This window comes from Coccinella septempunctata, chromosome 1 (genome assembly GCF_907165205.1).
Source record: "Coccinella septempunctata chromosome 1, icCocSept1.1, whole genome shotgun sequence".
NCBI lineage: Eukaryota > Metazoa > Arthropoda > Insecta > Coleoptera > Coccinellidae > Coccinella > Coccinella septempunctata.
Window position 1 is genome coordinate 60,007,492 of NC_058189.1, and position 24,007 is coordinate 60,031,498.

General features: G+C 33.2%; 5 protein-coding genes across 6 annotated transcripts; 2 read left to right on the top strand and 3 right to left on the bottom strand.

Moving 5' to 3' along the window:
• Nucleotides 1–106: 106 nt before the first annotated feature.
• LOC123322817 (zinc finger protein ubi-d4 B) lies at nt 107–12,001 on the bottom strand. Of its 2 annotated transcripts, XM_044910841.1 has the most exons (8): nt 11,861–12,001; nt 11,372–11,747; nt 11,192–11,314; nt 10,972–11,104; nt 8,092–8,427; nt 4,959–5,342; nt 608–720; nt 107–514 (listed from the first exon to the last, which is right to left on the bottom strand). In XM_044910841.1, the coding sequence occupies exons 1-8, from the start codon at nt 11,944–11,946 to the stop codon at nt 389–391; spliced, it is 1,677 nt and encodes a 558-aa protein (XP_044766776.1). In that variant the 5' UTR covers nt 11,947–12,001; the 3' UTR covers nt 107–388. The 2 variants fall into 2 exon arrangements, with proteins under 2 accessions (XP_044766776.1, XP_044766778.1); XM_044910843.1 differs by lacking the exon at nt 8,092–8,427.
• Nucleotides 12,002–12,236: 235 nt separating this feature from the next.
• On the top strand, nt 12,237–14,524 carry LOC123308251. The gene has a single exon (XM_044890842.1). It carries the CDS (start codon nt 12,330–12,332, stop codon nt 13,962–13,964), a length of 1,635 nt encoding a protein of 544 aa, XP_044746777.1. The 5' UTR covers nt 12,237–12,329; the 3' UTR covers nt 13,965–14,524.
• LOC123308245 (exosome complex exonuclease RRP44) lies at nt 14,515–19,149 on the bottom strand. The gene is made up of 13 exons (XM_044890834.1): nt 19,016–19,149; nt 18,803–18,967; nt 18,379–18,536; nt 18,151–18,326; nt 17,842–18,065; nt 17,062–17,475; nt 16,751–16,897; nt 16,457–16,687; nt 16,121–16,386; nt 15,821–16,064; nt 15,071–15,460; nt 14,860–15,012; nt 14,515–14,805 (listed from the first exon to the last, which is right to left on the bottom strand). Exons 1-13 carry the CDS (start codon nt 19,067–19,069, stop codon nt 14,548–14,550), a joined length of 2,880 nt encoding a protein of 959 aa, XP_044746769.1. The 5' UTR covers nt 19,070–19,149; the 3' UTR covers nt 14,515–14,547.
• Nucleotides 19,150–19,240: 91 nt separating this feature from the next.
• LOC123308269 (transcription initiation protein SPT3 homolog) lies at nt 19,241–20,829 on the top strand. The gene has a single exon (XM_044890861.1). The coding sequence runs from the start codon at nt 19,506–19,508 to the stop codon at nt 20,397–20,399; it is 894 nt and encodes a 297-aa protein (XP_044746796.1). The 5' UTR covers nt 19,241–19,505; the 3' UTR covers nt 20,400–20,829.
• On the bottom strand, nt 20,768–23,377 carry LOC123308261 (zinc transporter ZIP1). The gene is made up of 4 exons (XM_044890850.1): nt 22,552–23,377; nt 21,182–21,388; nt 20,941–21,103; nt 20,768–20,886 (listed from the first exon to the last, which is right to left on the bottom strand). Exons 1-4 carry the CDS (start codon nt 23,194–23,196, stop codon nt 20,876–20,878), a joined length of 1,026 nt encoding a protein of 341 aa, XP_044746785.1. The 5' UTR covers nt 23,197–23,377; the 3' UTR covers nt 20,768–20,875.
• Between the last annotated feature and the right edge of the window lie 630 nt (nt 23,378–24,007).

Genomic DNA, 24,007 nt, shown 5'->3' on the forward strand with positions numbered 1-24,007 from the left:
CACAACTAGCCTTATTTACATCATATGAACTTGCCAAGTAATTATCCTTGAAGTACTGTTTACTTTTTAAATCTCCACGAAGCAGTTCTTGAAATGAAATTGAACATAACAAAAGTATTTCTTTTTATTCAAAATTACATCATGTCTTTTCCTTTTACATGTTTTCTCTCCCAATTCATGCACCAAACTGAACCTCAAAATGTTAGCAATAAAATAATTTGTGTTAGCTTAAGTATCAAAATCAACATTTTTATTAAAAAATTAAATTTCTTAAGTATTTAATTTGTTCTTTTTTTGAACTGAGAAACCTAGCATTTAATATCAACAGAATTTCAATGTTTACACAAAAGATACTTAATTTCTATGTGAATTCAAACTATCATACATTTCACTTGTGGAATATGTTGACACAAACTTTGCAAGACCAAGATCCTTCTGGCGGGTTTTCTAATGGTGGCGTTAAGCAATACATGTGGTATCCCCTATCGCAATCATCACAAAACAATAACTGGTCCTGAAATTTTAAATTCAAAATGAGGTAAGTGATGATTTCATGCATTAAAGTCACTAAAACCATGATATTCCTTCTGGTAATAAAAACACTTACATCGTTATCAGAGTTTCCACAAACGGAGCAACATTTGCATTCGATACACTGCCATCTATATTTCTTTACTGATATCATCATGTTTGGGGTGAATTGAAGGCAACTTGGATGACCTGAAGCAAATGCATAAAATGTTTAATGAAGGAATTCTTCAGTATTTTAAGTAATCGTTCATTCAGAAAAAATGAAAATACATCCTCATTGATTTGGAAATGCATTTCATCAATGCATTCTTTTCGATGGTTTAAAATTCCTTTATGGTTTCAGTATTTTTTCTAATTTGCATAATTCATATGTTGTAGCATTTCCTAGATGTGGTAGATTATCCGGTGAAATATTTTCTTCTCATTGCAACATCTTACATTTCTGCTGAATATTGAAAAAAGCATGTCAGACTGAACACTTTTCACTTCATCATCAAAATTCTAATATTTATTAATAGCCACTCTTTGTGACTTTCTGTAAAACCTCTCATGAAAAATGATGTTTGATTTTTGAGGGAAAAAATGGATGTTTTCAAGGAAAGAGTGCAGAAGAACAGTGACTTTCCAAGTTACGTAATTTTTCTTTGGAACAAGTTAGCAACTTCATTGAAATAAATGGAAAGACTTGAAAAAACTTACATAAATTGAAGTGCACTTATCTTCAGCACTGAAAAAATAACAATACTTTCTCTGTTGGCAACGTTTTATTGCACCAATATTTGTATCTACACATATTTGCCTTGGAAAATAACTGTTCTTGAGAACCCATCATGTTAATCAATAACTAACTGAAAATTTTTCAGTTACACTCAACAAGAGCATTCTCAAAGTATTGTGAAGCTACTTAAGGATATTAATGTTGGGCGAATATTATAATTACACAATGAAAATCAGACTAACTTATAAAATAATGTTTTACATTGTATGCTAACACCAAAAAATTTGTATAATTTGGGATAGCAGTCTTAGAAAGAGTTGAAACCAAAATTGTCTAAAGTGTACAATTCATTTTTAAAATATGAAATTACTGAAAAAAGCAAATCCTGAAAGTTATACTTAACATTCAGCTGTATAATAGTTGAATTATGTAAAACAAGCTATATTGACAAAAAATATCACAATAATTTATGAAAGCACCCAAAGATTAATAAATTATCGGGTGAAACAAATGTACAGCAATATAGTCTTTGACTCAACATATATGGAATAACATCAGAAAAAGCAAAAGAAGTAATTCTACAGGGTGTTTCACGCAAACTGTTGTTTAGACGTATCGAGAAAACCGAATGAGATTGTTTTGACAACATTTTAACTAGAACTCAAAACAGAATTTATGATAAAATTTTTAGAAATAACACAGTTTGACTCAACTCCTCGGAGACCAAAATATTTTAGTTGAATTCATTACAATTCACAAGTTTTTAGATACAAATCTTATACGTTTTCCTAGATAGGTCTAATGGACAATGCTTAAAACCCTGAATATTGCAGTCCAGTGCAATAACCAAAGTGAATTAAGAATCTGAATTATTCGGTCAACTCAATCTTTTTTCGAAAATCAAATGATCAAAGGCTATGATTATCACAAAACTTGAGATTATAACCTCCAACAGATTTAATTTGAATTGAAAAATCATAAATACTCTACTACTCTGAATGCGATATCTCCGTTATGAAAAAACGGAATGATCATGAGAACACTTATGAATGTTAACAATCGACAGTTCTTTAAAATTTACCTACTATCACACAATGACATTTTTATAATGATTAAGAAAAAAAAAGCATTTGCCTAATAGAAGTAATTTGTACATATTTTGGCAGCTATGAAACAAGTATATCACTTCAAAAATTTGTCCTTCACTGGTCCACCTATTTATTATTTGATACCTTAACAACTAAAATCATTCAAGAAATGCAACGTCTAGAAATTCCACAACTCATAAGCAAATGAACTGCTACAACCCTTCATAGTAATAATTACTGATAAGAACTCAATAGGTAGATTGCAAAGGAAACATGCTTAACGCTGCATTCTAGACACTGCACTTCGCATTACTCGGATATGTAAACGATACATTGAAATACACAGTGTTCAGAATGGACATTCTGGATCTATTTCAATGAAGAAATATCATGTTGAACATTTCCTCAGGTGAACTCTTGCGATCAGATAAATAATCAAAATATTTCACGTAATAACTTTCAGTTAGTATAAACTGAATCTTAAAATATCATATATCAACTAAAAATTCAATATAGTACTGAATAATAAATAAATCTTTGGATTCATAAGAATTATATAAAATCTAATGTAAATTTTGTAACAACTCAAATTTCGTCAATTCCTTGAGGTTGCTGTATGTATTTTTCAACATTCCATTGCATGCTACAGGATATTTATAACACAAGAAATGAGTCTGCCTGGGTGTATAATATATTGTGAACAAGCTAAAAGTTGCCACTTTTGAAGCTATCGACTTTGGTGGAAAATAGAAAACGTAATTTGAGTGTATATCCTCGGCGAAAAACACTATATTTCTTTGGTAGCTATCTTCATTGCTGAAGAATTTGAAAAAATCTACCAATGCACTGGCAACTAATAAAATAAAAATTGTCATTTCTATCAAACAGATAGCATACAATGGATGTGAGAAATACTAGTCTCTTATTGCCATATCCTTAAAAGAAGATCAAATTGTTAAACCATGTTCAAGCATAGAAATTCTATGAAATAAAAATGGTTTAAGGATTCAATCTTTGTTTAATGAAACGGTGCATACGACCATGATCAAGCAGAACCTTTGATGACAAGATTCTACTATGAAACTTAACCGATAACAATGAAGAAATATTCATCAATCTACATAATGGTGCAAAACAACACATAATTTTCTGATCAGATATCGATTGAAATTTATTTTGGGAGGATTTTGCATCTCTTCACAAACCTTTTAGGGCTTTCACTCCCAATCTCTGAAACAAAATCAATTAAAAATGAAATCAACGATTTGCTCCTGCGTGAATTCTTGCACTAATTTGTCAGGAGCAAATTAACTAGAAAAAATTGTTGCCTGACAATGAACTCAAAATAAATAACGTTGAAACTATAATTCTTCGTAACGTTTCGGAGTCTATATCAGACTCCTTCATCAGACGAAAAAATCTACTTTTGAAAATCTTCTGGAATTGTCGCTTTTTGTCTGACATTAATTGTCAGATTTTGTTTCAGAGATTGGGAGTGAAAGCCCTAAAAGGTTTGTGAAGAGATTCTGATCAGATAGTTCGATGAATATCTTGTCAGTTCTTGAAGGAATTAATGAAACAACGACTAGCATAGCCTTATAAAGACAAACAATGTGCATTTCAGGAGAACCATGAAACTGCAGCGTAGAAAATGCCCGTCAAAAGTTCAAAAACAATAAAAACAGTAACAGAAGAGGAAGCCATCATATCATAATTAAACATATAACTCCATTCACTTTTATGAAAGCAGTCAGTTGGCCATGAAATAATTTTTTATAACTAGAAAGAATTAAGTCGTGAAATGTCGTTAATGTCAAAACGACGTTACCACAACTATTTACTAAAGAGTTACGGCTTGCCAAAGAGACAAGACAGAGTATAAGTGTAATTTAGAATTATACTGATCTCTGGTACTTTCCATCCAAATAACTAAATAAATGATCCCTTCAATCAGTTTGAATAAACGTTAATTGAAGGGTACAGGGAAAAAACCATCGATGTCAATTTTACTTTCAGCTGAGAAAAACGCGATTTCAACTTCAAAATCCGTTCATATTATTTGAAATATGACAAATTAAACATTATTGTTCTAGGCATGATCATTATTAATGTTATTATACATAAAATGAGTGCATTACATGAAATGACGACTTCGATTTTTTTTCCGTGTATTAATAGACATCGTTAGTTTTTTTCCTGTACGGTAAATCTTCGGCAGCGATTTAACGTATGACTAAACTAGTTTCATGCCTGTTTTAATATACCATAAGATACTACTCTGCATTCTGAATTGAATTGTGTGTCTAACTCATTTTCGGACAAAAATTGACATTGATGGTTTTTTCCCTGTACCCTTCAATTATGTTCATCACATATTTTCGAATCAATTTATTTTCTGACGTAAATTCACATTGTGAGAAATACGAAACTATCAAGACTTTTATGTAGAACTGACAACATAGCATCCAGTCAGTGTGGAATGTGTCAAATTTCATGGCCAGCCGACTGCTCTCATAAAAGTCATTGCAGTAAACTGACATAGTGAAAGACGCATAGAAATGTCTACTTTTTTCTACGCCCCCTTTTCGTCGCCTCCAACGTATCGACCGCCCCGTTCTTACCTGATCTTCCGCAATCGGAGCATGAAACCAGTTCCTCCGGACACCCTGTCTTCTTGTTCTCCCTACTGTCGCCCAGGCAGAAGTCGCAGTAGGGGCTGGGGCCCGCCTTGGGCGGCCCCCCCTCTTTGGGAGGAGGGCCTTCTGCCGGCACTGGGGGCGGGGGTTCGACGGGGTTTTCCGGCGGAAGCACCGGCATCTGGGGTTCTTCGGATGACATGTTCGGCGGCGGGTGCTGCGGCATGGATGGCATCGGGGGCTGAGAGGGGGGTAGATTCGGGGGGAGCGGGGCCGCCTGCGGCATGGACATCGGGGGTGGCTGAATGCCCGGAGGGGCGCCTATTGGTGGGCCCTGGCCCGCGCGGTTACGGGCCCTTGGTTGGGAACCTAAGGAAGGCATAAAAATGAGTTATACAGTCGAGGGTTGGACAAAAGTGGATATCACGATGAATACTTAGGGCTTTCTTGGCTCAAAAATACTTCTTATCTTTGAAAATACTAATAAAGTTTTTTATTTTTATGGAAAAATCGCTTCATACAGTCTTGGAAAAGTTTATACATTATTCCTACAAAACTAGAATATAGATTGACTTTTTTGAAGTGGTTTGGATAAGTCTGGAGTAATATTAACATTTCTTTAACCAATAACTCCAAATGCAGTTGTTTTTTCATTACCCTAATTTGCTGGCAACAAAATTGGGTGTTTTTCTTCAACCCCTTAGCCGCAAGTCCATCCAACTTTTTCAAATGCAAACATACACCACAGCTCATAGGAAAGCTCAGGGAAATAGAATCTCTCAATCACCTTTTTTTTTTTTAATTTTGTGTTTATCGGAAGAAACCCTATGCCCAACCCCTTCTAAGCTATACTTTATCCACCATTATGAAGAAAAATTATTTCTAAAGTATCTCACTTCCGTTTCAATATTAAAGTATTCATTTCTATACCTCAATATTGGCTAAGGCAACTTCTGACATTTCAATATTGCAATTTCTCTATGTTGAGGACCTCTGTCTGTGACTCTAAGCATGAAGTTTGATACACCGGTGAATAATGTCCCATAAATCACAAGAGATCAATCAATGTTTGATAGACAATTCGTAAATAATCATAATTGTCATGATGCTCAAAAAAATTGATAGATTATGATAATTTTTTCATCGATGGTGGATAAAAGTTAACAGAAACCTTCTCCATGTTGGAATGTCATAATATAAAAAATTTATTAATCTAAATATTTCCTAAAATTTCACAAAAGGAAGAAAACCAAAATCAGTATAACATTTTTCGTGATATCCACGAGTGTCTTAAGTCAAAATGAACTATGTATGAATTTCTATTCATTACTGTTGAGAAAACATGAATGCATCGTAACAATTCAACGGCGCCATAATTCTTGTTGAATTCATCTACTAATTTTGTTTATTCTACCTGTTAGATTGGAGGTAATTCAATTTTCGGATAATATATTTATTCAAATGTCAAACTGAATAAACTGATTTTCCTCAACTATTGGCCACATCAATTCAATAATTCAACTGTATTGGCAGCCTTTCTTCATTTGAAAGGTGAAAACGAAACGAATCTGACGATATACGAAATTTATGTTGGTCAACAAAAAACCTCGAATGCATGCTGATTGGAACTACTGTAAATAACATTTTCCTACCAACAAAATTGTGATGATCTACACTATACTCAACATTTTTCAATTCTACTCATCAAATTGAATACAAGTAATAATACCATTTCATTTGATCATGTCATCTGTAAGTAGGTTCATTATGAATTTTCCAATAATTCTCATGTTTTTTCAATTAATTAGCCTGAATATTATACAGGGTGAATCTTTGACTAATACAAAATATTTTAACAGTAGATTCTTGAGGTAAAAAAAACTTTTGTTTTTTACCATTTCTTGCGAATCGTCTCGGTTGAAAACCATAAAAAAATTTATATTTTTCCAGTTCTATTTCACAAACGTTTTTACGAATGAAATGAATTTTGGAATATAGTTTGTCATTTATTCGATGAATCTTTTTCGGACACAAGATATCACCCACGTCTTCCAGTTTTCTCATTGTGACCATTACGTACCATAAAAATACCAAAAATTGAAAGAACCCAATTCTTGAAACTAAGTTATATGCTATCTAATGAATATTTGAACGTTTTGTTGTACTCTTCATATTTTCTCCTATAATGTCTTCCAGTTTTCTTATTATGACCATTACGTACCATAAAAATACCCAAAATTCAAAGAACCCAACTCTTGAAACTGATGAATATTTGAACGTTTTGTAAAATAGAAGTATTCTTCATATTTTCTCGTATAATGCTCCGTTTTCGAGTTATTGGTTGTTTCAAAAAGTATCTGTGAAATTTGAAAAATTGGGTAATTTGGCTGAATACAACTCTTTTTAAAAGATCCACAGATGTGTAGTGTCACAGATTTAGCTAGTTATTCTGAAGGTAATATTGTTTTTCCAGGGGTGGCACAGCTCATTATAAAAACTTAAAATGGCTATATCTTTTTATCAGGGCCGAATCGGAAAAAATGGAATGGGAAAAAAGTGTTTCTTTTGACCTCAAGAATCTACTGTTAAAATCTTTGTACTAGTCAAAGACTCACACTGTATAAAGTGGGTTCCGATAAAGGAGGATTTTTTTTATAGATTATAATTTGATACAAGGAAAATATTCTGAATCATCAATAGAAAACGAGTCAATATGATCCTCTAATCAAGCGCTGACTATCCAATCAAACTCTGTCAAACCGGACAATGAAGTATAAAGTTTTTGCCGAATTAACTGAAAGAGCGAGTTTCATTTGCATAACACACATTGTTAACATTCAATAACATTCATGGGTCTCCTCATTGGTATAGTCACTAAACTACACTGAATTGTTCAAATAACTGGAATCATCTCTAAACAAAGAAAAAGCTTGCCCATGCTCACAACACGACAGAAACAGAGATAAAAAATTAATAGTTGGGAAAAATAAAGCTAAAGACAAAAAAGTATGAGAACAACATTACTACCATGCAAGCAAAATACTCCAAATTAAACTAAAATACCTTTTGATAATCAAAGAAAATAAAATTAGAAATATCATAAGGTTAAATTTAGTACCGGGTGTCTGGTTCAGAAAGGAAACATAACTATCTTGATAGACCTGTCCTGGATTCGGCTGCCCCCCATGCGTCGGCACTGGCGACGCCACCTCCCCCATCCCTCCCATACTATTGCCCCCCACAACGCCTTGCATGGGTTGCACACCCTGACCAGGAACGCCTGAAAAGGGAACAGGCAAGCCCGATGGGCCAGGTGCTGGTGGCATAGCCACGTTCATCGGAGTCAGGGTAGAGGCATTACTGTCGCGCGAGTTATCGTCGCTAGCGCCCTCTTTGTGAGAATGTCCGTAGTGGTACGTCAACCCCGGCCTCGTCTTGTAACGCGCTCCACACACTGAAATTTTTTCAAACAAAAGAAGAAACTAAAAGGAAATGCCTACTCATTTTTATCTGAAGTTTTTATTCTTCGACGATCATATCGTCATATTCTTCATCAGTTAGCCATAATATTGGTGATTTCCAATTTTGAATGAAAAACACAATGAAGCAATCGATTATTTAAATTTTCCAGGTTTTCACAAATAATGAATACACATGTAAAAAAATCTTTACATTATTTGATACCGAAGAATGATCAATTGAATTTTTTATTATGTATAGACTGTATTTAAATGTCGATTGAAGAACACAAAGTTGAATTAATGTGTTTCAACAGCACAATTCACTATTTGTTGAATTAATTCAGTAAAGTTAACTACATTGAAGCAATATAGTGGCTAACCAGAATTTGAAGGCTGATCAATGATAATCTTCTGAATTTCTCGATGGTCCTGTAACAAATACTTTCACGATACCACGATAAACCCTTCTTGACAGGTTCAAGAGTTTACTGACCCTACAAATGTATCTACAAGTCTTCAGTGTATCAGAATTAATTGAGAGTTAGTAAAAAAGCGATGAAATTGTTAAGCAATAGATTGTTCCACTAATTCTGTGCAGATTACCAAACGAAATAATTCAGAAGATTGTCATAAGATCAATTTCAGGGACCAGAACCGAACGAAAGAAAAAACAAGTAATTGAAAGGAAGAAACAAAGCATTTGAACAACAATCAGATCCAAACATACAAACAGCCCAATGCTGTGAACCCGAACCGAAATCATTTCATTTTACTGCTTTTTGATATATGGAGATCTCCCAAATGGAATTGAAATCCTTCAGAGAGCAAAATATAAAAGTTTAAATTATTTTGAAGTGAACACACTATCTTTGCAACAAACAGTCTATTGTGGCTCTCATTTCAGCTAGATCATGTGTTCAGTAGAGTAATAGGATGAGATTCTGACTATATTTTAGAAGAAGTATATATATATCTTTAAATTATATAAAATTTTCTGATACTTTTGATGGGTAATCATTTGAAATAGAGTAAGTTGAATGCCAAAATTCAATTTCATCAAAAATTGGAAATCTGCCAGATTTTCAGAAAAATATGTTAGATTGAAAATTAAAGAACCTAACCAAACTGCTATAAACAATTATTGTATTAAAAGTCTACAACAGACGCATGCAGAAAGTAAGCAGTGAGCCTCATATTCTCTTCTCCAGAACAACAATATCGTGAAGGAAAAACTACCACCCACTACTTACACCAAAAGAAATATTTTACAAATTGAATGTTCATTTTACAATTACAAATTAAAGGTTCATTTTTGGGAATCAAAATATTACAACCCACTGTTTATCTTCATATCCTCCTCCTAGCGTGGAAATAACTGAGAAAAAGCCAATTATTTTCCACATTTGTTCAACTATGTACTGCAAAACTGAAATTAATTTCGGTTCTTTTTAACCCCATTTTTCATTACCATTTTTTTTTCGGTTCGAGTCCCTGTCTATAAACAATTCAAGGAAGCTCTCTGTACTAAGCAGCAAGCTCTTACTAAGAGGTACAATCAAATCCATGAATGATCATGGTTCATCAGGAAATTTATTCATTGTGAATAACAAACCAGAAATAGGTGAATAAGAAAACTGGTAATCTCTGGTTTGATAAACATTCTGACATGCTCAAGCAGAGAAACCTTTGAAAGAAACAAGAGAATGACATTTTTTCGCAAGTTTAGAAAATAAGGCAATAATCTTGGTAAACAATGGGATAGATGAGAAAAATTACATTGTTACTACACTTTGAAGAGGAATTCCTAGGTAAAATTTTGCCTATTTTTCACATTACATTTTCTCAAAATGCATGTAGATGACCAAAAATGTCTTGTGGGTAAAACTATTAAAAATAGCGAATTTCGATAATAAAATAAAACTAAATAAGGGTAGGAGCATATAAATTTTCTACAGTTGGAAGATATTACCTCGATTTCTAAGCTTTATCTCCAAAATTCATTACTGGGTTCAATCCCTATATGCCAACATGAAAACTTCCAGATTGAAATAAACCTCATAAAATTGAGGACTAGAAGAGTAGAAAACATGGTTTTAATATAACTTGAATGCTTAATATACCAATCATCAAAAACTATCAGTCTGATGATAAATAAAAACATTTGATCCATCATTTCCACATTCATATTCGAAAAATTGAGACTACTATAATCTTAATTGAATAAAACTGCAACTTGTTAATTATTTAATTCACTCATCATAATTTAATGATCCCTTAAATTGTAATCCCTGTGTAAACAGGACATACACACCATTTAATAGAGGATTAAAATTTTTACGGACCATTAAATTATAATTGACGTTCTAGCAACAGTGTGTGAGTCACTTATTATACTTGAATAAATGAAAATCCTACAAGAAGATTCATGTTGTATATGAGACGAGAGCAGAAATAATTCTTCATCATTTGTAAGGTTTCTCATGCTTTCAAACAATCCAAGTAAGTACTTAATTAATTACCAAATATTGATAACTTACGTTCACAAGCAAATGGCTTATCTGGATCTCCAGGAGTAGGTTCAAAACTATGACCACCTTTTTTTCTTCCTCTACCTGCATTTGCTGAACTTTTTTTACGTCCAGGTGTACTAGGAGAGTCTGTACCCCTCCCCTGTGAAATGGGAGATTCAAATTTGTCAAAATAATTTTCAACCACATAGTATTTGAACAAATTGATATTAAGTATATATTTAATTACCCTGCCTGTGCCTTTCTTCTTCCTTCCTTTTTTATAAGTTTCTTCATAATCTAAATCTGAGTCAGGATCTGGTTCATCATAAGCTTCCATTTCTAGCATATCTTGCTCATCATAATACCATTCCTAAAATGAAAATAGAATGATGATTACAGTATTCTCCAAATTTTGAAATCATTGTACCTTTGGCACCTCATCTTTCAATAATTGACTATCTTTACTATCGGTATCTAGAAGAGCTGGATTTTCTACTTGGGAAATGCTATGTACTTCTCCTTCATCTAATATTGAATCTGCTGTTCTAGCAAATGCTCTAGAATTCATAGTAAGATATTGTCTCCGTTTTTTTCTCCATCTAGGTCTAGGATAAGAATATATTTGACCAGGCAACAATCCTGGAATTCTCTGTCTAGGGTGCATGAATAAGGATGAATGGTTTTGTGCAACCCCAGTTTGTGTATCTATAAATGGTAGGCGCATCCTTCGTTCTATACATAGTCGAGTATTGTAATTTGCTGAGCTTTCCAGAACTTCTTTATATTGGGGATCGTTCAAAAAACTGAAAAAAATTCAACATCAAGATATTGATTCATGGGGACGCCTCGTATTGAATAAATGACTGATTTAATAAGGCGAAAAAGGTGAATTATAAATCAACCATCAATTATATACCTTTCTATTTTATCCAAATTCGATTTATTTATTATATTATCCATTTTAATATCAACATTATTAGCATTCACCACCGCCAAAGCCATTCTTTACGGATCAAACATCATCATCAAACATCAACCATCAAGGCAACCACAGAACACAAAAAAAACTACAAAAGACGAAGCGAAATGTCATACAGCATAACCACAGAGTTCTCTTTGACAAAACCTAGCTACAGATCAAATAATTACATAATTAAGAAAAGATTCCTTTCAGCATTTTAATTCGAGAAATTGCATAGAGATTTCTAATCAAATTCTATCAAGAAATCAGCAAAATATGAAAAATATGCGAACAAAGTGTCTCTCCTATAACGCGCATAGAACTGTTATTGATGTTTAATCGAATTTTGAAATTTCTATGCACCGTCAAAGTAAATAAATAAAATCAATTTAATTATAAATTATATTACTTGTTATTATTTATAATGTCTAGCATATCTGGTTTGTATTCACCTTTACCCCAATCAATAAGTGATTCTGATTCAGAGAGAGAATTTCACATGGATTCTTTATGCCCCCCTAATACTCGTTTCAATGAGAATGTATCAGATCGTAAAGGTTATTCTAAACACGGTCCCTATAACAAACAATCTCAGGACCAGTTACCCAATATGATGGAAGCTAAAGTAATCAAACCACAAATGAGTACCACTAGAAAACTAACTTTTATAATGTCCATTATACTTTGTTTCTTGCCGATCGTTATATTCTTGTGGGTTCTTCCTTGTGATGCTGATACTTGTCCAGTTAAAGTACTGAATTGGGAAACCCAGCAAGAAGACGTTGAAATGAAGGGCAAAATCAACCTATTCTTCGAAAGATTTAAGAAACATTTCAATTTGGCAGTACAGTACAAAGGAGATTCTAACTCGCAGGAAATTTTGAAGCATGGTGTCATATCTCTTCTAGGAAATAATGGTGAAGTGAACTGGTATTTCAGACAACCTACCATTCCACAGAACTTGGACTGTAGTTTAATTGATGTTGATTCAGATGGTATAAGAGACTGCTTGTTGCTAGATGAGAAAGGATTGAAAGCAGTGGAAGTAGTCTCAGGTCAAACAGTTTGGCATGTTCATAGCCACGAAGAGAGAACATTAGTTGAAAACCTTCAATTTCCTGCTGTTTTGAAAGACTTCAATCATGATGGAGTAGACGAACTAATGAGTATTTACCAACAAAAGTATTTTATGATAATATGTGGTAGAACTGGTAAAGCTTTATGTAATATAATTGTAAATGAATGTAATCAGGTTGAAGAACTGCAAACTACTGGAGATTATGTTGGTTTTCATTGTGTGAATGATACCGTTACTTACTTGCAAATTCAAATTTCTGAGATAAAAAGAAAATATTTCAATAGCTCGCATATGCTTAATTTTGTAAAATTCAATTTGAGTACTTCGGATACAAATATATTTCGATTAGATCAATATAAGCTGAATATAGAGAACTTTGGGACATGTCCCGATTGTCATTCTTACTTAAAATTGTTGAGTGATCATGATAAGGTAATCTACACGAAAGTATACAATAAGTCTCACATCATAAATCCCTCCAAATTCAAATTCGGAGTGAATGCCTTTTCAGCAAAAAAACATATCAAAGGTTTCATAGTTAAAGTTTGGCAGTGGCATTATAAGTTCAGTCCCAAATATAGTTCAAATGATCTATTCACTTCCAGAAAAGATGTCTTGAACAACACCAATTATGGTAATTATATTACGGAAAGGATCATTTTAATTACACTAAACGATACAGATTATAATGTAGTTGAAGCCAGTACTACTAACATAACACAGTTATGTTTTCACACCGAAAGTGATTTTGTGAGTTGCCAACCGGACTTCAAAAATCAAGAGTACTCAATATTGATAGCAGATTTAGATAGAGATGGATCGCAAGAGTTGATTTATTACTCCAGTTCTTTCTATTTACGGGAAAATGTTATTGGTAATCCTTGGCAGTTAATATCAACCATTAAACTTCTGAAACTAGAATCTGAGTTGCCTAAATTGTATAATTCTAAGGAAACTTTTGGGATGTATCCCAACTATTGAAGAAATATTCATATGGTATTTCATTAACAATTGATGTGTGATTTCAATTCCGACTGATATTATTTTCACTTTTAAACAATTATTTTCATTCATTGTAGACTTATTTATTTTCATAATTCTTGTGATATCAATTATTTCCCCAACACGTTTTATTGTTGAAACTATCTAGTCATATTTTTCAGCTTTAACCTTTGATTAGAATTATGGATTTGTTGTTATTGTTATTTTGACCTTTAAATTTTTCGTTTTCCTAATGTTCTTTTGATTTTGAACATAGATATCTTATACCTTGTTGTATTGTTATTTATTTTTGATCTTTGAGAATTGAACGGTTTTTCCCATTAAAAAAGCTATTTTCACATTTATGTGTAATTAAAAACTTTTTTTATGTATTATGCTATGCACAGTAACATGTTAATGTAAAGAAAGTTATAGATAGCTAAACAATTTTTTATTTTTTTAATATTAATTTATTCATTTATCTTTGAAGGATAAAAAACTATTTGTCAACTTGTACTGTACCTGTTTATGTTAGAGAAATAAAAGATCATTCAAATGAATCCTTTTATTAATGTTAATTCCACTATTTGTGTTTCTTCTTCAATTTCTTTTTATGCTTAACTTCACTATCTATTTTCCTCTTCTCTCCTAATGAGGGTTCAGTTTCAGTATTTAATTTTCCTGTTTCATTCAGAGGTTGAACACTAAACTCTTCAATATATGGTTTTACTAATTGAAGCACAAATTTCTCGTGTTGAATGTTTTTGGAATCTAAACAAACCCTGACCACAACTGGATCAAAAGCGTGAAAAACAACATCACCAGCCCTTTGAGTTTGTTCCTGAAAAATTTCCAATTAAACTCGAATTATAAGAAAACAATTAAAGGAACTTACATCTTCATCATAGGTAAATACAGATTTTCCATCTTTTGTCGATAAATATAATGGGCATTCCAGGCCGTATCTTGGAAGAAGAATCTGGAGGGCATTTTTTCTCACAAACAAAACGTAACCTTCATCATCTTGCATTTTCCCTCTGAAAAATAGCTGAAAGGGTTGAATTAGTAATTACAATCAAATTATTCAAAAGAAAATGAAATCTTACATGGGTGTTGAATGCTACGGAAGCCCTTCCTGCATATTGTGCCATTCTATTTCTATAGTTCAGATTTTGACACAACTGACTAGTCTTTTGCTTATCTAACAAGTCCGGATAAGTCGAGTCTGCGCCGCAGGAGACTGCTAGCAATCTGTGCACAATGATATCTGCATATCTTCTGATTGGAGAAGTGAAATGAGTATAAAGTGGAACCGCTAATCCATAATGGTAGAAATCTTCTTTTTGGAGTGTACCGCTGGGGAAGTAAACTGCTTGAAGCATGCAACGGGTGGCTAGAATTCTCAACATAGTGTTCAAGTATGGATTAGTTGTACTGACGGCTTTATCCAGAGATTCAGCGAGACTTTTTCCTGTTTCAATCTGAATGTCGAAACCCTGCAAAAAATATCGAATGATAAGTGAGGAAAATCATTGTAAGACATAGGTGGAAGAATAATTTGAGGATTTCTAGCATAAAACATTTACTACGATGCTTGTAGTAAGGAAAATTGGAAAAATTCCCTTATTGGTTAAACTCGGTTGATTATTTTGAAATTTTAAGTAATTGATGATAGCAAACTCCAATGATTTCATCACATGACCTGTTTTGTAGATTAGGTTTTGTGAAGAATCAGACCTGATTTTAATTGAACATTCAATATATTTCATTTTGTATAAATAGTATCAGTATAATGTTGAAAGTCTGGAATGATTCCGAATAGACCCATTTTCATCGAAAATATGTATTGTACTTACAAGATGTTTTCCAGCTTTCACCAAAGGATCAAAGTTAGTGCTAGGTGGAGTAGGATGTCTTCGCAACATGGCACAATCAGGGAAATCTTTCAAGATTTTCTGAGCCACACTTATATTAGCCAACAACATGAACTCCTCCACCATCGAGTTAGTCTCAAAGAGCTTCTTAACTTCCACATCTAGGGGTTCCATAGTCTCAGAATCCATCATAATTTTAACTTCAGGCGACGCCAAAACTAGAGCCCTAAAAATTCAATAAAATCACCTGGTGTTCATCACTTTCATACAAATGAGACGCACCCATTCTCCAATCTTCTTGCCTTCAAAATTTTAGCCAACCTATTCAGTCCTCTCAAGCCGTTGGCCAATTCGTCATTTTTAGACTGGTCATTGATTGTGACCTGGGCTTCTTCGTAAGTCATGGCTCGTTTGGATTTTATTATGCTCTTGTGGAATCTTGTACTCAAAATATTGGCATCCTTGTCCATTTCCCATATGCAGGAGAAGGCAAATCTTTCTTCACCGCCTCTCAGAGAGCATAGGTTTGAACTTAAAAGTTCTGGAACCTACAGAATAGAAAGATATTTTATGAATCCAACTAGATATGTTGAAGATTATAATAATTAGAAATTGTACCATGTCAATCCTCTTGTTTACGAGATAAACAGTTGTAGCTCTGGAAGCAGCTTCCAAGTCAATCGCAGTTCCAGGTCTAATAAAGTGAGAGACATCAGCTATATGAACGCCAACTTCTAATTTTCCATCACCTATATCTCTACAATGAAGGGCGTCGTCGATATCTGTACACCCTGGTGGATCTACTGAACATATGGTTATATCTCTAAGATCTACCCTTTTTTTCACATCCTAAAATATAATTCATGTTTTAAAAAAATCTGATATTGTTGAATGTGCAATGATGAAACTCACTTCATCGGTAATAATCCAAGGGACCTTAGGTAAGCAATTTAGAACTTCTTCAGAAAACTGACTGTGTGGTACATCATGTTCTAACAGAACAACTTCGTTTTCAGTGTCTTGATTGCCAATTTTTCCTAGAGCTCTCACAAAATGACCCTACATAAGAAATAAATGCTTCATACACTGTCCAAAGGGAGAAACAAGATGAAAATTAAAATAAAGTAACTGTAGTAAAAATGTATCCATCTATAGGTTTATAGCAAACAGACAGACAGAAGAGGTAGTGGATTTTGTTTTTTAATATGTACTGATAGACTCACATGAGGATACCTCGAATTCTGCGGCCAAGAGTCTATTGTCACTATCAATTTTTGCGTTTTCAAAAATTCCGCCTGTCTGGTCTCTATTCTGATCTTGGGAATGCTTCTGTTGGATGGCACAAAAAGGTGATATACTCCTTCTACTCCACCTTCTAGGATACCACAATACTGCTTCCATTTCCTTCTTATCACTCCTACTACTTTACCAGTAGGCCTTATTTCATCTTTCTTTTTATGAGCCATTTTTATCTCCTTTTCTTTCTCGATCAAGTCGTCAATAATTTCTTCCACTTGGCCCTCATCCTCTATAACTAACTCAGTAGGAGAGGTCCAATCTTCTTTTTTGAACAATTCTACTGCTACAATATCTCCATCTACAGCTCTGTTTAACCCCTCTCTACCTTGCACAATTACCTAGCAGAAAAAAAAAGTGTGTGAAGTTGGCGCCAACCTTTTTTCAAAGACAATATTTTTTCTGGAGTTCTAGATAGATTGGAAAAAGTTCTGGAGTTCCTGATACAAATTTTGAATAGTTCTTGGAAGTAGCATTTTTTTTCCATTAGAATCCAGGATGTTCCTGAACTATTCAAAATTTTTATAATAAATGCTGGGAACTCTTTCAAATCTACCCAGAACTAAAAAAAAATTGTTTTTGATAAAAGTAGGCAACAACTTCACATGAGTGGAGACACCATAGTGCAATATTTAACAATAATAATTAAATATGCAACAAGTGAATATTAATTCCAACAGAATATTTAGAAATATTATAAGACTTACAGGGTCATCTAACCCATCCACAGTCACATATCCCTCAAGATAATTTTCCCTAGATGCTCTAAACGTTCCTTGGTACAATTTTCCAGTCTTAATTTTGCCCAAAAGTTCAGCAACTGCCATATGAGGAGGATAAACATCTTTTCCAGATGCATAGTTCGTGAAATGCTTAGCTAGTTTATCTTCCACTACATGATGGTCTTTAAGGTTTTGTACATAATCCTTAACTGAAATCAAAGGTGAACATTACGTCTGCACAAGGATGAAATAAGAATCAAATGTTCATCTAAACTGAACTGATTCATGATATACCTGAAAATGTCTTGATATTATCTTCTATAGCTAGTCTTTTGTTTTCAGCATCTTCTGTTAAGAAGACAAATATTTCAAAAGGCAAATGTTTTTGGTACCAAGTGCAGGCTCTTCTGATGCATCTGTCATTATAATCATTAACCAACTCCTTCTCATTTTGAACTAAATATGTATCCCTACAAATATAGTATCAAACATATCTGAATCTTTCACAATAATAATGCTTACTTATGGTGGTCATTTGTAAATACGTAGAAGTGCCTACTGGGATTGTCAATGATATTCATAAGTCTCTTGAATATTGGTAAACTTCTGTGTTTTACTTCATTAAGAACAGTGTGTAAAATTATAACATTACCAAAAACTGTTTCATCAATAACATCAATCTATAAAATTATGGGTTCTGAATAACTTATCCATATATCAATGGTACACTCTCACTTATATGCCACAACAAATCCAACACTTATGGATGTACTTATAAATATGTATAATTGAGATAGGCAGTAGATCAGCACACTCAAAATGTGGCAGAGATTAAGCATGACCTATAGAATCATGCCATTTGAATTCAGAGTTGAAACGAAGAAATATAGTTGAAGGATATCTAGTGGCAGATTGGTGAGAGAGTATGCTATTCACAACATTTTACCTGATTCAAAATAACGTTGGTATCCAATATTAAGTAATGATTTCCATTTATCAGTTCACATTCATTTATATGAGAATTACTGAGATTTGTCGGAACCGGGAGGCAATTTTCACATGTAAGAAATCCACAAGATATATCATCTCGGATATAATGTTCCCTGACATTCTGTAAAAAAAGGTTTCAACAAACAGAAGCATTTGGTGGAATATATACCTTGAGGAAATTTCCAATTTTATTTTTTTTTATGAATATTTTCGTCGTGAACATTTTTTAGGTTGTTTTTTTGAGTTTTAAGGTTAATTTGGATTGACAACTTTACACAGAATATTTTTACAAAAACACAGACTCTTGATAGACTTCGTAACTACAGATTAAAGATTCTTGTGATCTGTGGCCATAACACAGACAGGAAGATTTGACATAGATGACAGATGTCACATTGTTATCTGTGATAAGGTCACAGAACATCAAAGAATTTAAAAGGCAAGGTTAACGATTTTGAATTTTATAATTAATCTGATAAATCAAGAAATATGAAATAATTAGTTATTCCGTTTTGAATATATTAGCCCTTTATGTTGTCCTGTAGCAGAGTTTGTCACTGCCTCTAGCGAATTGACTGTATTTCGTCTACGTTACAAATATAATTCTGAAAACGAAGTCCAACCGAAATAATCAACAAATAACCACTGATTCCTTAATTATGGAGCAGCAGAAACCAAAAGTAACGTTTACTAATGAGATATCTAGAATGATGTTTGGATTTGGTGATAGTTGCAGTCCAAATCCAGAAACGGTTCAACTGGTAGAAAATATAACTCTGGACCAACTTCGCACTATAGTTCGAGAAGCATTAAAGTATTCTGCAGATGGAAAAACTTTGAAAGGTGAAGAATTAATTTTTTTGATGAGACATGATAAGTACAAAATGAGAAGATTCGTGAAATATTTGCACAATAAAGTTTTAAAAAATATTCAAACAAGCAATCTGGCAGAGATAGACTTGGATGTGAAACCCAAAGGATATTTGATGGAATTCATTCAAAAAATAGATGAAACTGGAGAATTCACAGATCTGACTGAAATGGATGAAGTTAAACATCAAAGAGATTTAAGAGCTGATAGAATTTCACAAGCATTAGATGAAGAACAATATTTAGAGTTCTGTAAGGCACGCACCACATCTTTTTGTAGTAAACATATCACTATGAGGAACTTGGAGAGGCTGAAAAACTGGATTGACTCTGATCCTAATAGTCAAATTGTGTTTCGACTTGAGGCTTTGGAAGTCCTTGCCTATTTGGCTTATCAAACTGTGGCTGAAATAGTGGATTATGCTTTGCTGGTGAGAATGGACGCAAATGGTGGTCATGACCCATTAAAACATATAGCTGGTTCATATTATTCTGCAACAATGTTTAGTTATGCTCACAAATTTGGAGCATCAAACTTTGACCATAGCAGAGTATATAGTGGTCAAGCAGCAATTACAGTTAATGAAATAAAAGAAGTTATGAGAAGAGTTCGATCACCTCAAGCAGGTGTTTTAAACTTTGGTGGAAAACCTCCTGAAACTCGTTACTGTTTTGCACTATAGATAAAATTGCCATCTGAAGCTTTTCATTCATATAATAAGTATTTTGTAAATATTTTTATATACTGTATTATCATTCTGTGTAAAATGACTGCCCTAAGAAATGAACACTTTTTTGCGATTTTATTTTATGGACACCACAAATTAGGACTGAATAATTCATAAGAAACAAAGCTCATTTTCTTCTTGCATTCTTCTCATTCACAAAACATAAATATTTTTTCATAAAAAATAATTTTTTTTTATTTAAAATTTCTTTCATATATTATGTAGCCCTCATATATCTAGGAGCTGTTTATTTACATTATAGGGGAAGTTTTTTGCAGATAGGGAAATTTGTCATGAGTTTTTTATTGTAAGAGACTTGGTTGTGTTCTGTTTTTTTGTAGTTTACTATACTAGAAATATCAAAATATACAATTTGTAGCTCAAATGTTTTCTGTCCTATCTATACTGGGAAGTCTTAGATCACTTTTCACTTAGTCGGCATCTGAGAAAAAGAATTTTTTTTACATTAAAGCAGGACATGAAAAATATATACTACCTAGATAATGAGCTAAAATAGTCATCATTGTAAATCCCAACCCAATACATGAAAGTTGGTATAATCCAGCACCCCTTTTTTGATGCTCTTGGTGCCACCTTGCTCTTTCTCTAGGAATGATTTCACTCAGAGTTACATAAAGAAGGGTACCTCCTGCTAAACCCTAAAAAATATTTCAAATGAACAGAATATCAATCCTGATCACTATGAAAATACCAAAGTATAACATTTAGATTCTTACTTGTAAAACTGCCATCAATTTATCAGATAAAGTATCCTGAATATTTGAAATAAATGTTCCTGCAATAATTCCAGCAACAGATCCAACAGAAAAAACCAATATTCCTAATAGGTGGCGGCATGTTGTTGTGTTGGCGGCTAATTCTAGACCTAAGCAGAAACCAACCACTAGCTTGTGAGAAGAAATAGCTCCAAGCAAAAGTAAAACCTATTTGAAACAGATATAATTTTTTATTGAAAATATGAATGAAAAATAGAGCGTTATTTTTCGTTGACTATTTTAGTTCATTGTTTATTCTCAAACTAGGAAGATCTTTTCTGAATTACGTTCAGAATAAAATTGTTACACTACACATCTGTGAGGATCTTTTAAAAAGAGTTGAAATCGGTCAAAGTTCCCAATTTTTCGAATTTCTCAGATATTTTTTATTTCAGAACATCAAATTACTCGTAAACGGCGCATCATACGAGAAAATGTGAAGAATACTTTTATTTTACAAAACGTTCAAATATTCATGAGATAGCATCCAACTGAGTTTCAAGAGTTGGGTTCTTTGGATTTTTGGTATTTTTATGGTACGTAATGCGTATGACCATGGTCATAATAAGAAAACTGAAAGACGTGGGTGATATCTTGTCTTCGAAAAATATTCATCACATGAATGAAAAACAATATTCCGAAACTCATTACATTCGATAAAACCGTTATTTGAGAGATAAAACAAAATTTTTTTTTTTTATGGTTTGTCAACAGCCTGTATCTTTTAAACTTAAACCGAGCCGATTCGGCAAAAATGGTATAGGAAAAAAGTGTTTCTTTTGACCTACAGATTTTTTTAAAAACTGATTTCACATTATGTAAATGCTCGAAAAACAGAAAAATTACATTTAAATTTCACTTTCTCATTTAATCTCACTTATCTGTCAATATCAATATTTCTCCAAACAGTGGAATATTTTTTTTATCATGATGAAATGAGATGAGTCTATTGACTGAGAGCATCAACCTTTTGTTGCTTCATAATCCCAGTTGGATCAACATTTAATTAGTCAATGCAAACATACATACATATGAGATCCATGGAAATGATGGAAAAAATTTACGCACTCCGAAATCATTCACTTTACCAAAACACACAGCTCAAAATTAAGAGACCATAGTTTGCGCGTATTTAATAATATATAGAGTGTATTTGTAGTCGGAAAGATCCCTTTTGTCCGGAAATGTTTTGTTTCCTAGATACAGGGCGTACTAAATACACAAATAACAAATTCCAGGATATTTTCGAAACATCTTGAGACAGAATTTTACTCCTAATTTTTGAAGCGCACCCTGTATACAAAAGAACACAAGTAAAGGTAACTACTCACTTTAGTTGAAGTACCTTCTAATCCTACGACTAGACCTTCCAAAAAAGAATGAAGAGTCAAAGCTATCACCAATCCGAAATTTATGGCTGGTGCAGAAGATTCGCAAGGTTCTTGATGTCCCACGTGACACAGCTGAGATGGAGTGTCTTCCTCATTGTGTGTGGAATTACAGAGGTGCGAAGGCTGATGGGCGCCTCCATCGTAACCAGAGGAAGTTATCCTTCTGCTGAACGCAGGATTATAAGGGGGTTGAGGCTTGATTGGGGTGTTTTCCGTAGCACCGTAAGCTACGCTTAAATTATTCGTTCTCTCCTTAACAGAGCAACGTTTGCTCAAAATAGAGTGGCTGTGCGCACCACCGTATATAAAATGCACAATTTCGTCAACTATGTAAAGTAGAAAAAATCCCATGCAGAAAATGATTTCCGCGTACTGTTCATATCCTTTCATTTTTACCCGATTTTCCGGCAACATGTGCGTCAAAGAAGTGGACAACAAAACTCCGCCACCGTAACATAACAAACAAGACAGAAACAACGAATTTTGGTTGCGGCTATTTGTTAGACAAAGGGGCAAAAAACCGAATATGACACTTCCAAGTCCTAGGATTACAGATGCTAAAATCTTCGTTTCTATCAATTCCATCCTGATTCACTACACCTACAAACTATGTTTCACATGTTTCAAATTAGCACAATTGATTGAGAACGGAATTTTGAATCTTATCTGAGAAAGAAAGTCTGTTATCTTTTGATAAGGAAGATCGCTTTTTCAGCCTCGGACGATCATTATTCATTTATTCTTTCTGTACGCTTTGAATAATATGATGAATCATTTATTGAAGAGAGGGAACTGGTTTGCAATGCGCGTGTATTTCTTGCATACAATGCAAATTAGTAATTTCGATTTGTGTTATGCACACATGATACTTTTATAACAAGCCTAATGTGAACAGATTAAAGTGCTTTTTATTTCAGTTGAAATATATCAATTATAGTTTATTTGAACTTCCCCCAACCTCAAGAGGTTCCATATGGAGATCAATTCATTTGTCTTAAATTAGATGTAAAGATAGTCTTGAAATAATTGTTACAATTTTTCGAAAATCTTCAGATTTAGGGTGTATTGTTAAATAGAGATTTTTGAGTCCCATCTAATGATCTATTAAAATATAGGGTCTTCTATTTCAGAAAATAAACTTTTTAGAGTTCAACTACCACTCTTTGCGAGTTCATTTTGAACTTCCCTGATTAACTGGGACAAGTAGAATCTAGAGAGTATTCTCTGAGGATAGTATAATTTTAACTATACAATTTTTGTCAGAACTTCAAATTATTCATTCAAGGCTATCTTTACATCATTTTTTAAAGCACGTAAGGTGTAAGGGAAGCAGATCAAGTATTACCTAAAGGGATAATTTGGGAGTTGTATAAAAAGCTGTGCTAGCCATGCATAG